A 14,348-nucleotide genomic window follows, 5' to 3' on the forward strand; every position below is an offset into this window, starting at 1 on the left:
TCTTGGAAATGCTGTGTGTCATTGAAGTAGTTCCAGTAAATAAATTCCTTTTTTATTTTATTGTGGGCAGAGCCAGCCTGGCTAATTCCCTCTTTATGCTTAGCCAATCAACCTCTGGCTATGGTTAGGACAAAAACATGGAAGTTGTATGAAGATTTTCATCTAGATAATAAAAACATTAAAGTGTATTTTACCAACATTTTAGACATTTCCTTTAAACCTCTAGGCCTAAAGATTACATGCAATGTTAATTTACATTGCAGTTTAGATTTGCCGATACGGGGCATTCAAGAAACCAGAAAAAGCCGGAGCAAGCTGAGTTTATTATGCAATTCTCCAAATGTATACAACATACTATATAGGTCATGTTGCAAATTTTGTAAGTAAATTAAATTCATGCACTGTGTACTGTTGCCAACTTTGTCCTTGATCTGATTATCTACAGGCAACTAAACTGTATGGAATCATTTCAAGGCCTCTCTGTAAGCATTTGTGCAACATATAACAATGATTTGCATCAGCGTCATTGGACAGCTATGCGATTCATGTAGATCCTGCTTTTTACGGCATATCAGTATATCAGCGCTGTAAATAATCAGTACAACAAAAGGCTGTCACCAAATCTGTCTGCAATTTATTTCCCGTTGCTGTCTGACTTGTCCCATATGGTATTAATGACTGAACAAACACAAGATTATAATAAATCTTCCGGGCTGTTTGTCAGTTTACTATGCAAGAAGAGTTAAGTATTCTCTGAGAGCTTGAGAAAATATCTATGAACACTGTTTTTTATTTAACATAAAAGATAAGCTATAAATCTAAATAATGTGTTGAAGATGATATCTGTAACAATATATACACCAGAATGTGTTGCTTTGCTTTCACGCCAATCACAAAAGCCTCACAACAAACTTGAGATTTTAAAATCTGTTCTGAAAATGGGATACAGTAAAGCAATATTCCAGGGGACCCAAAATCTACCACCCACATCCAACCTCCAGCATGTCCGAGTCCTCCTGAGAGGCAGGCAGTCACTTACTTGCCATCAGCAAGGTTGATGGAGCGGAACAGGGGGTACTCCTCAGGGGCAGGCTTGCCATGCTGGTCCTCGTACAGGAAGACTGGGGCACGGCCCACCTCTACGCCAAGCTGCTGGATGCCTTGCTGGTTGTACACAGACAGCAGGAAGGACTGGAGGCCAGCCTTGGGCTTGATGGTAAACAGGATGGAGAAATCTTCTGGGAAAACTCCCCCTGAAGGTGAAACAAGCAGCAGGCACATTAGCAAAGACCAACTGATAGACACAAAATCTGGTTTAATGCGCATTTTGTTGTCTGAGCTCTGCTTCAGATTCACAGAATTAGACGCATGGGGTCTTCCCAGTACAACCACAACAATGTTCATTAAAAAACTCTTCTCAGGATATCGTGTCTCCAATGTTTTCCTCATTTCTGAGTATATTGCAGAGAAATGTTATTACTTTCTAGCTCAAGGAAAGATTTTAAATTTCGGGAAAAACCACAAATTCTTGCTAAAATTTTGATGAAAAGTTTCCAACCACTCTCTTACAGTAAATGTGATGCTGCTACTGTCTAGCTGTTAGCTTATACTAGTACACAACCACAAGTAAACCCACCATTGTCATTTTATTGTTTAATTTGGACCAAAATATGATACAACATTTTTATTTTTGAATTTAAGAGGTTGGTAGACTGTTTTATTACTCATGGGACGGACCAGTCTTCCTCCCAGTGTCTGTCATGAACTAGCTTGCCAGCAAAATGTAACAACTAAGCTACATTTTGGCTTTACATTTTGCTAGCTTCATGTTTAGCATAGAGATGAGCATGATCAACCTTTTTTTATCTTTGCTTACTAACTATTTCTTTAACATTGCTTCTCCTTTATACAAACTATGAGACTATGACGTGATGAGAGTAGAATCATGTATTATATTTAAATCACAGTTTCCAAACTTTCCATTTTATCTAATCTCTTTTCACATCTATCTGCTTCTGATTTCAGAGCAATCACACTGTGTAGAGTAAACTGAATAATGTTTATAAGCTCTTAAAGTTTCCTCTCCTCACATTAAACCTCTGTGTCTAGACAACTGGACCTGTAGCCGTTTTTATAAAGGAAGCTGAAGGAGACCTTGGCATCCTGTGAAAGGACTCCAGGGTGTTGATCTAGTGACTTTAATTTTACAAGGCTGTAAATACTCAAACAAATGTCATAGTTTTCAAACCATAATAGCTTGGTTCAATGGCAAAACAAGTAATCCTAATGAAATAAAAGTCCAATTATTCTGACTAAGGACATTTTGACACCTCAAACGCCTCACCTCTCAAGTTTAATTATACTCTTTAAATTTCCGTTACTGAAAGGGTAAGGTGTGCTGGCAGTTGATGCCAAAAATCACAGAGCTTTAGGTGTAGTTTCTGACTTTATAGTGAATTATTTCTTTATTTGTTAGAATCATGCCAAGGTTAAAAAACCTGACACAAAATGCACTGGCAGGGACAGTTATTAAACAACACTCCTAATGAGCGTCTCAACAATGTTTGCCAAGCAAGTGTTGAGAGTAGAGAAGTGGTGGCTCTATCTACAGTCACTCTAACCCAATAATGGAGATTTTATAGGTCTCAAGTGGATAAAACTGTTTGATATATTTAAAACTGCATCCATGTTGTGCTTAGACATAGCATTTTTATGTCCAGCAGCCAAGAATGGAAACCAACAAAATGATGTTAAACCTGTTCTCTGTCCGTTTTTCTGCACTCATCAAAAATGACCTAAATCATATCCTCAATATTGAATTATTTAATCTCCAGATTGGCTGATCAGCCGCAGTAAGTGTAAAAAGAAGAAAACCAGATGCTTTCACAGTAAAAAGGCTTTTGTGTTCCTGAGTGGGCTCCTCCCTAATAAAACAAATATGGCTGTATTACTCACAAACAGCTGAGCAGCACACACTGAGTCAGTGAACGCACCTTCAGTCTGAAACTGTGATAGATTTCACTTTATCAGCCAAACACAGCGAACTCCAGTCTGCCAGTAATCAAACTTTCTGAACAGATACTTTCAAATCAGTCCACAAAACATCAAAAAAATATTCCCCTAACCGACTGTCAGCACAGATATTTGGATTTTCCCTAAATGTCAAATAAGGAGTATCTGGTGATGCTCTTTTAACTTGAGTCGCATGTTTATGTGATATTTCATACACCATGTGCTGAGTGACTGTCATTCCTCGCGGGCGTTTTGGGACTACTCAAACATCCCTGCACATGTACATCTTGTGGAAAGTCATTTCTTGGAACGTCTGCAGTGAATTTAAGGAGACAGGTGTTTGCAGTGAAGGGTTCATTGCAGTTACTTTTCAAATATGTTTTTGCTATTGCCTTGTGGTCTTGAAATACCTTGAAAATGTTTCCATTATGCCTTTAAGTACTTCAAGACAGCAAACAAACAGTTTCCGTTTATACAAACAATTATTTGTTTGAGTAGGCATGACATTGTTAAGCTGTTCTGGTGGTAATGCTTCAAGGATGTCAATGTTGATCTGTCAGTCATTGTCCACCCCTTTGGTATAGACTGAAAAATCTCAGCAATTAGTGTTGGAGTTTAAAGTTATCTATCAGCATCTGCCACAACATCAGTATATCAAACACGTTTTATAGTTACCTGCAGAACTAATGAAATTCCTTTTAAAATCATCTGCAGCATGCTACAATACTAAACCAAGGCCATACACTTACATCACATCATAATTAATGTTGTGTGTTTGCATGCCAGTATTAACATTTAGCTTGAAGCTCTGCTGTACTGAAGAGCAGCAATTCAGATGTCAGATAAAAGCGTGTTAAAATTTCACTTCTAGAATGTGAAGAAAAGGAAGAATAAGATAAAAAGAAGAAGTGATGTCACCTGGGAAGAGCTGTTTGGTTGGAGCGCTGATCTGAGCCTGTTTTCCCACTCTGTAAGCGACATCGGGTTTGGATCCTCTTCGGACTGTGCAGAAGCCTGGTACTTTTCGTACTCCTTCAGGAGAGCTCTTGAAGTCTAGCACCTTCAGTACATCCACTGGTTCAGCTGAATAGACAAAACAAAGGATTGATTAAATCAAACAATGATACGTAAGCAGATATTTAACGTTTACATTACAACCAGATATTTGGGGCATTTTTTCCCCCCAGGTGCTGAGTCAAATGTTCAGTCTTTAGGTCTGTTGATATTTGTAGGGATTTTCATGATACAGTACGATAGGACATGATAAGGTACAATATGATACAATATAATATGATAAAATACAATACGATACAGTACAATAGAATACCATACTACACGATAAAATACTATACAATACGATATAACACAAATCGACTTGATACGACCCGAAACGACACAATTTGATAGGATAAAATATTATATTATCTGATGAGATACCAAATATTTTGTTAAAGATAATAATATTATGATCCAGTCATCCGGGTCAGGTATGGCTGGCTGAGGGGTTAAGGGTTCGACTTAAGATCCAATGGGGACATGCCCAAGTAAACCCCACTCCCTATAGACACATGTTTCTTGAGTGTTTGTGGGAGAGTAAGTGATCTGGACACATAAAAACACATCATGTGTGGTCAAAGTAACAAATGGTTAAGGCAAAAGGTATTCGTGAAAATGTAGCCACAGATGTGGATGCTGGAAGTTTCCTATGATGTTGCATTCATCTTCAGGACAGGACCATCCTTAACAAAAAAAATCTGATATTAGATGTGACGCTGTTTCACAATAAATCTTAAAGGTCGATGTGAACTCTCAGATGGCTGAAAACTCAGCACTATGTCTTTTTTCTCTGCACTGTAAGCATATTTCAGTAGCTTACAGTTAATCCAATAGGATCTGGCATTTTGATGATAAGTCAACATTTACACCCATTACCCCCCTCTCGCCCGAGCAGGGACTGTTGGCCAAATCTGTCAGTTGGAGCAGTTGTTCGTTTATGAGCTAGCTTGGCAGAGGAGCAGTAAAAATGTTAGCAACCATTCAGCAGACATAATTGGCCCCCTCCCCTCCTGCACTGTTACCCACACAGCCAAAAGCCACAGTGTGCATGGGATGATAAAACTCATTGCTGCTGATCATTGGCCCTGTGGAATAAGGAGAGCGCAGAGGGGGGTAATTTAACAAGACCCTTAACACCACTAAACTCTGTTTCTATCAATGGACCTGGAACTCAAAGTTGTGCAGCCATAAACACTGTGTCTTGTTTCCTTTCTCTCCTGCAATTGTCCAACTTTAACTTCTTTACTTAGACTTTTTCTCTTTAATCTTTGTGTCTTTCTTTTTCCCTTTCTGTGACTGTTTTCTCTTAAACCACTATAGTCCTGTTCCCTGAGGCACACCATCAGTTACAGTGGGATTACGAGGAATTTAAGAAGCCTAATAAGGTCTGTTTTAATGCGAGCGATAAACGAGTGTTGACGTACAGGAATGGGTAGGTCATGATTTAATGTACAGTATGTCTGCTCAAGGCAGCGTGTTTAACATTGTTACGTAAGAGGAGGCTGTAAATTTAAGGTATATCAGGTGCTGTGTAGATGCAAAAGTAGACGTAGATACGAAATTGATCATGACAATTATGCAGTTTCAACAAGATGGTTTTATTCTGTGACTGCGTAGCTCTTACAGTGAGCTATTTAAATCTGTGTACGATAAAATATATCCGTACAAACAGAAATGCCACATTGCTCATGCTGTCTTCAGATGGAACTCGTAAATTCTGTTCTTATGTCGTGTAAAGGAAAGACTTGGTATTCAAGTGGTAACCAAATGGGAACTCCATTGCAAGACAACTGCAACATATGTCAAATCTGTTCACGTTAGCCACAGGCTAACGGATAACATAGTAAATGTAAGCTAACGTTAGGGAAAGAGGAGACCAATGGATATAGAACATTAACGTTACACCTGCATAACCAAAGGAAGGTTGTAATACAGCTTTCATGTTGCAGTAGAGCCAACATTTTCATACAATATGTTTAAAACTACGAAGAAAAATGACTCCATATTAATAATCTGGATTCCATGGGCTACACCATTTCCGAAAAACACCATCAGACATGTCACAACACGAGAGCTTGAAGCTGTCCAAAAAATACTACTAACAATGTTGTTAATACCATGAGAAGGGGGAGTTCATATGGTCTCTCCTTGTGACCGCGGTAAACACAACTCCATTTGAAGGCACCATATAATATATTTATTAGAGGCTGACTATTGTGGTACTTGTGGTGTTTTAACACAATATCGGTTGAAATGAAAAACATGCTCTTGTGGCATGACAAACAGTGTCTTTTTGTTTGGGAGGGGTGGAGGACTGCAACATATTCATTACCATGTGCAATACTCCTTTCACATCACTATCACTATAAAACCAACGGTCTGGGTCAATATTGAAAAAATAGATGTAAAAAAATATCACTGCCAATACTACATTTGGGATGTGCTATGTTGACCACTGAATGCTTTTACTGCTTTAATGCTTTTTGTATATAGCGTATATTTGACGCTCTTTTATTCAACTCTTATTTTGTACTGCCAAGTTGCAGCACCTGGCACCTGAATTTCTGTAAGGACTAATAAAGATCTGTCTCATGTTACATTAATGTACCTCAATCTCTGACTTCTAAACCAGTTTGGTATTGCATTTTGTTCCTGTTGTTCTAAATAAATGCCATCTGATCAATAAGCTAAGATCAGCTTGAATATCAACACGGCCATTTTTATTACTGTTTAGCTCTACTGTTTGTGAGTAGCTTTTGTGTACTTATAGCCAAAAGTGTTTGTAACTTTTGATTTCCACCAGCCAATGCTGGCAAAATTTACTTTTGACAGCACAAATCAAAATGCGGAAATAGTAAGGTAACTGAACTTTCACTGAATCAGCAACCATCAGCTCCACAGTGGTATCAAATTAATATGCCAACATTTGCGCACTATGGCAACTTAAAGCCACTGGTCATACCCATAGACTGTATAAAGCCATGGACAGTACAACAGCTATCCCGAGTGAAGTCAACACTCTTAGAGCTCCCCTGGTGACTTGCTGTAGTATAGGTCTTAAAGCCCACCTCCCCCATTTAAACAGATGGGACATGGCTCAACTTAGAAAATTCAAATGAAAGTCAAATACATTTTTCTCAAACATGCTTTCTGTTGTTCTAGTTAGTTGTTATCATGCTGTTTTTGTGGGAAGTGATCACATAAAAAAAGGTGTAGTTTATATTAGTTATTTCATGTCAAAAAGATTGATGGTAAATGGTGAATGGACATGTACTTACAGTGTATAGTGCTTTTCTAGTCTTTATGACTACTCAAAGCGCTTTTACACTACTTGTCACATTCACCCATTCACACCCATTCACTCACTGATAGCAAAGGCTGCTGTATAGTGAGGGACCATCAGTATTAGCTAATACCAGTCATACACATTCACACACCGCTGAACAGCAGCAGGAGCAATTTGGGGACAGCTCTGTTGACGAATGTGGGCCCACATGCTGTTTTTTTTTTTTACTAGATTTGCTAGCTAAGGGAGAACAGCAGCAACGTAACCAATACTGGCACGATCATTTACTTTTTACAACCAAGAGTGTCAGCTGAGGAATCTTTTGTGTTCTATCAACAAGTTAAAAATGTGTTTTGGTCAGCAGAAGGGTTTTGACGTCAGTCCTGCAGCTCCAACAGTCAGATTGCTTTCATGCATGTCTTGGCTCATCCTGCGCAATACGTCAGCCATCAAGGCAGTATTTTGGCTTTGGTTCTCACTATAGGAGGTGATGGAGGCGAGCTGTCCGTACTAATATAAATTAAACAGTCATACCAGGGAAAAAAAAATGCTGTTGCAGCAAAATCCCTGGGTTTCGTAGTTCATGAAATAAACTTTGCATTTGTGAGAGGAACAATGTAATATTTCTCCATCCAAAGCTTGTCTCACTCTAAATAAGTAGTCATGATAAATAGCTTCTTATCCATGTGGGTGAGGGGGGTCTTAATTAAACTTGAATCACTCATTTTAAGCTGGCATTCACTCAAAAAATGAACGATTCAACCATCCTGCCTTGTAATTGAATGACATTAACCACATGTAATAACATCCCAGTTCTGTTGCACTGTAAATAAACTGTAGAACAAACAAAGCAGTCAGGACCGCACATCAACACTGCAGTATGTGTTGGCCGCATGACAAAGTAGATCTACAAACTGGCCAGAAACATTTTTAACACAAGAAGAGCAGAACTTCAAAAGCAAGTAGCAGTCCACTGAAGAAAGTTGAACCATTAGCTGTGAAATTTCCACTCCAAACCAAACCTGGTGAAACTTGATTTTTTTAAGTGCTACTGTAACAAAAACCACAGCAGAAAAAATTGGAACCAGCATCTGCAGACATCACACTGCTCATTTGTCTTTTCAGCGAGAGGCAGGATGTGTCCTCTTCAAAGAGCCAGTGATGATAAACAGTGTCTGAATGCTCAGCTGTGAAGATACGGTCTTCATGGAATGGGAGATAACAAGCTTAATTTGAAATCACCCGTCCTTGATCCATGTGTTTGATAGTGACGAGAAGCACTTTGTGGGAAAAAGATGTGAGAGGATCAGACGGACGCTTGTCTTTTAAGTTAACTCTGCAGGAAATCCTCGGCTGCAGTATAAAACTCCATAAAATTGTGTGAACCGAGAGGAAAGTTTGGTAAAGAAACATAGATGGACTAAAACAACACACCCACAGCGTTATTAAAAGGAATATTATGTGAAGGAATAGAGTTTTATGACTCTTTTTTCCACTAATCGTGGTACCATATGTGTATTCTTTTCATGTTCATGTATACCCTATACTTTTACTTGAACCGCTGTTTTTCAAACATCTCCAAATCAATCATAAGAAAAAGCTAAAGGAGTTTTATTATCAAAATAAATCCTATTTACATATTCCGTTTCTCTAAGTCATGCAGCACGTGAAGCCAGGAAGTGCTGATTGTGCACTTCCGGTGCTCTGTCAGTAACCAGAGGGGGGTCTGATGGGTGGAGTTATGAGTCCACATGATGAACCTATTATGGCCCTGGCACCACTCCCTTTAACCCCCCAAAACTAAAACATACACAAGACCAAACTGAGACGGCCCATCCCTGTAGCTGCGTCTCCTGTGACCAGAAAAATAACAGCCTGAGCGTTGAATCAAACCTGCCTGCTTTTGAGCACATGCTCAGGGGATCAAGTTTTAGCTCATTTGAAGTTCTGCAGATCTGTGATGAGACAGACTGGAGTTATTTCGCTGATGTCTGCCCTAGATCACTGGATGCCACAGATCATGAGTTTAAATTGTTAAAAGGCTACTTATTGCGTAAGCTGCACTACTGGGGAATAAAATAAATCGCTCCAGTGGTTTAATTTTTTTATCAACATAGAGATAAAAGAGACAAAATTTAACAGACATATTTTTCTTTTGTCCTGAAAACTACCAGACTGACTTTTGACTCAAATATGAGGCACCAAACGCCAAGTTCTAAACCTCGCACCAAATACTTCATAAAAAAGAAAATAGTCTGTGGCTCTTCTGAATATCGTCCCAAAGTAAAGAGCTACCGGTTCTTACAAAGAAGAAAAAGAAAAAATGGAAAGCTTGGACTAAAGGTCTCTTTGTGAGTTTCAGAATGCCTTTCTGCATTACTGCATACCTCTAGGCCTCATATATTCCAGATGTGCTGAATTGGCCAGGAACCCTCCTCCCTCACCACCTACTCCCACCCACACCCCCGACTCGACTCTTCAGCCCCTCTCTCCTTCCTCAGCCACGGTTTCACAGAAGCCCTGAAAAACAGGCAATATCCCAAACCCATTAAAGCCCCCAAATGAATAGGCATGGCTTTTTAAAAGCTTTTGCAGCCTCACAGGAGTCTGAGCCAGCATGCTTGAAAAAAAAAAAAAGAATCCTATCATTCTACCTTTCTAGAAATAAACCATATTCTTAATGATAAGGATGAATAACCACATAAAAGAGGCGCAGTTTCAGTCTAGTCAGAGTCTTGTCTGAGGGGTAATTTGCCAGTCTCTGATTTTTTAATGACACATCTTCCTGACTGCTGTCGACGACTTGTGAGCTACTATCTGCCATGTGAACAAGCTCCTAACATGACACAGGAGTGTGATTTCCCCCGAGGCGGCAGAGCGTGCAGTGACAGGAGAAACCTCTGTTAAAATCATTAAAGCACTTTCACTAGCAAGGACCCTCACTCATTTAAATACCACTCTCAGCTGGAATAAGGAAAACTTCCACCTCTTCTCATCTCATAACTCCTCACAGACGTATATTTTGATGTCAAACTTTGGACTCGGTGATTATCGTTTAAGCCGTGACATTCTGACTTCATGTCTCTGTGGCCCTGTGGTCGTACAGCAGCATCTTTTCTGTGTCACTGCCATCTACTGAGAGATGGCAGCACAGGCAGCAATTATAGTACATTGGAAAGCCTGTAAATGTTTGCTAGCACATCATGCAATTATGGTTAGCTTAAGTATCAGTCAGAGTGAGGAAAGATGGGGAATGGGCAAGATGTGCCACTGTGGTATTTGCTTTCATGGTCTTTTGATTTTTGGGGGAGTTTTGTGAAGTTTACCCTCTGCTGTGAGTGATTTTCATTATGTATCAGAAGATTTACAGTAAAGACAAAGGCTGGTGATTAATCAAAAAGGGGTTGGGCTTCAGACAGGAAATGTCAGGACAGGATGCAATAAGTTACACTAATGACCAAGTTTGGTATTTTAGCGTTTTATTTACATTAATTTAGAGGAATAAAAAAAGTTTTTTTTAAAAGGTTTATAACTGTTGGTTTTATGGGTTTGAGACAAGAAAGCAAGCATTAGTTGAAAGGATGCCAAATGACTAATCTCTGTCAAGACCAAAAATATTCAAAAAACTCACATCTTAAAAAGGAACCCAAACTTTTGAGGGATAGAATTTTATCCTGGCTAAATCAGTGGTGCTGTATGGAGGTCACAGAAAAAGTAAATATAAAGGGAGAAGATAATGTGACCCACATATGTCTTTCTAAAGGAAAGAAAATACTCCAGATTTTTTTTCCTTTTTCCATCAACGCCCCTTCTTGGACTGAGTGGGAGCCCAGATAATGTGGAAAGATGGTGATCCTTCAGGCCAGAGTATGAATTTCACTCCCAGAATTCCAGTGTTGTGCACAGTATTTTTTTAAATCTTGAAAGTCTCAAAATATTCATATCAAAACTTCTGTGTGTAAGATTTATCTTCACTGTTGACAACTGTCAGATTGTGATAACAGTGAAGCAGCTGAGGGCTGATTCAAATTACAAAATAAACAACATGTTGTGCCAACTTAAACCTTTGGGGAATTTTAACTCGACTATTTGGCTCACTTCTCCTATATTTTGGAAAAATTTTACCATACTGAGTGTGGGTTTCAAATTATGCTACCAGCTGTCGTGCGTAAAAGTTATGCGTAAAACTTGAAGCGTTTCCAATAGTACTGCCAAGCGGTGAAGTGGAATATAAACACAAGGTACTATTTTTTCTTTTGTTTTAACATTAGTTTCTATAACGACACAGTTGAGTTTAATTTAATTTAATTACAGACGTCGTCTATAAGCACCATCATTACGCAAACTTTTTACGCACACCGCAAGGGTATTTGTGTCAGGAGAAATCAACAGTCAGCCTCTCCTCGCTGACCACACCTGGATGGCAGACTTTGCCTACTTAAACGCTCGAGGAATTTGGGACAGATTTTTATCTCCGTTCTTTCCAAGAATAAACAGTAAATCACACCAATCCAGCTGGAAATTAGCCACGTTTTAACAACTAAGCAAACTATTGGAGGCAGAGTTTGTGGTACTTTTAAGTACAACTTTGAAGACATCAACGAAGTTCCGACAAACGTGGTGACTTTACCCATTTAACATTTGTATGTAGGTGTAATATGACGAGGACTCGATTTTATATTAAGCAGGATAAAGACATCCTCTTGATTCAGGAGACAGTATCCATAAAGTCTTATCTGTTTAGGAAAGGTGGATGCTGAACAAACAAGCGTTTAAATGGACTTTTGGTGACCTGGCAGTCTGTTAAATTGAAGTTGATGGCCAGTTTCTGGTTACCCCAAAAGCCCACCACCACTCACGGGCTGGCAGCCAGCCTTTAAAACGCTGTGGAGCAGGAGTTGGCACAGTTACAGAAAAGTATATCAAACTGCAGCTTCTTACCTGCTCTGACAGTGGCAGCTTGTAGAATTAAAATTAACGTGACCACAGCGGTTAGTGTTGAATCCCATAGCCACCTTTTCGTTTTCCACCTGGTGCTCCATCTTTGCATCTCCATGATGAGCGCCCGCAGCTGAACAGTAAACGGGCGACTTTTAGCAAAATTCGGTCCCTTCCACAAATCCACAAAATGTGCTTATTTTACAACGCCATGTGTGACAGCCTAAAGATGCCTCTCACAGCCAGACTGGGCCCTTCAGATCCGCTCCCCCTTAAGCCCAGCTCACAGACTGATGGTAAAGGGCTTTCATAAAAATGCGCTAGGCACTCGGTTCCCTGAGAGTTGCGCACCGTCAGGAGGCTGGACAAACGCCGGAACGCTGAACCTGAACCGACAGTAAGATACTGACACTGGAAAATCCTCCGTTCATCAAATCACAAGTCGCGAAAGCTGTCTGAGGACCCGCCCCCTGCGCTCTGAAAAAGGTCTGAGCAGCATCAAGTGGAGCATCACTAGTGGAACCAAATTACAGGACTCAGAGCAGCAGTAAGACAGATACAACTCAAGTGACCGAGAGACAGTCCTGCGCAAGTTTCTTTTAAATGAAAAACAATTTCAAGAAGAATATAATGTGACTGATAACTCAAGCAGCCTCGGCTTTGTCAGAAAAAAATAGGTGTAAGAATGGGCATGAAGCTGGAGGTACAGCGGGAGAGACACTAAACTAGATGCAGCACACTAAATGCTGATTAAGCTGAGGGGTGGAGCTGTTATTTTAGACGTTTCCTGAGAATGTGAAAAGAGTCTGAATAGCATCTCCTTGGGCCAACAGCTAATATAAATGCCTTAAAGGCCAAGATGAAATGTTTTCAAGACTGTAGGAGTTTCCTCAAGGAGCCCTCACATTTTTTTTTTTTTTTGGACAGCCAAGCTCTCGAGGTCTTAAAATAATTAATGGTTAAAGATGACTGGAACAAAGAATGGAAGCACAGGTGGTAGCTATAAAGTCCTCCCCTTGATTTGGTTTTGCATGTGTACTGATGAAAGAAGGATTTATCAGTGTGATGGCAGCCATTCTCACACAAACCCCAGCCACATCTTAGACAATTAAACTTGTTTATGTGTTTTAACAGACGGCATGAATTAGAGCCATAAGCTTTCCAGATAATTAGCACGTTGAGGTAAAAATGTAGTAAGGCTCTCTGCAGATGTGGCTGAAAAAGAATTAATACTTTTTATGTGTAATAAGGCTAAAGAAGAATAAAAAACACATCAGCAGCCACATGCTTGGACTTGCTACCAAAATAAGGTCAGATGCTGTAAGTGTGGCTTTGATTAGTTGTTATAGACTCCAGGGAGCACAGGGCTAGTGGTCTGATATATTGGAGCCACGCAACTTTTAAACATTTACTTACACAGATTTTTTAAACTCAAGCTAATTCACATCTGGTTTCTACTTTGTAAAACCACAGTTTTCTACTGTTGGTCACTGAACAGCTTTACTGAGCAAGAGGAGATGTACTGCCCGTAGTCAGCTGATAAATTCTGTGCCCCAAAACATTTACCATTTTTTGACTGACAGTATATGATATATTTTATACCATACAACACATACTATGATGAAGAAACTTGTCTTGGACTCAAGAGTTGCAAACAATACAATTGGATATAACAGGATATCCTATGATAAGAGAAAATAAGATAAAAGTCAATATGTTATGATACAGTATTTTACAATACCGTAACATAAGATAACAGACAATAAAATATTTGGACTGAAATACTGCAAAGGATATGGTACGATACAATACAGCCCAACACATTATGACACAACACAATATGATATGATACGATACAATTTGATGACACACTTTATAGACCCATTTGAGAAATCTGTTTTGGACTGAAACACTGCACATGATATGATGCAATACAATACGCCCCGATATGATATGATAGAACACGGTACAATGTGATACATTACAATGCGATACAGTGCAATTTGATACGATATGGTACGATATGATACAGAACAATACGAGGCGCTACAATGGG

General features: G+C 39.3%; 1 protein-coding gene across 1 annotated transcript in view; it reads right to left on the reverse strand.

The window, feature by feature from the left end:
• Positions 1-12,410, reverse strand: part of LOC117826444 (collagen alpha-1(XI) chain-like) — a 96,722-nt gene extending 84,312 nt beyond the window's left edge. The window contains exons 1-3 of the mRNA XM_034702497.1: positions 12,296-12,410; positions 3,931-4,095; positions 1,040-1,253 (exon numbers count right to left, since the gene is read on the reverse strand). Of these exons, the coding sequence (XP_034558388.1) occupies positions 1,040-1,253; positions 3,931-4,095; positions 12,296-12,410 (494 nt within the window). The remainder of the gene's footprint in view (positions 1-1,039; positions 1,254-3,930; positions 4,096-12,295) is intronic.
• Positions 12,411-14,348: the final 1,938 nt, after the last annotated feature.

Source organism: Notolabrus celidotus, chromosome 15, assembly GCF_009762535.1.
Source record: "Notolabrus celidotus isolate fNotCel1 chromosome 15, fNotCel1.pri, whole genome shotgun sequence".
In the NCBI taxonomy this organism is placed as follows: domain Eukaryota; kingdom Metazoa; phylum Chordata; class Actinopteri; order Labriformes; family Labridae; genus Notolabrus; species Notolabrus celidotus.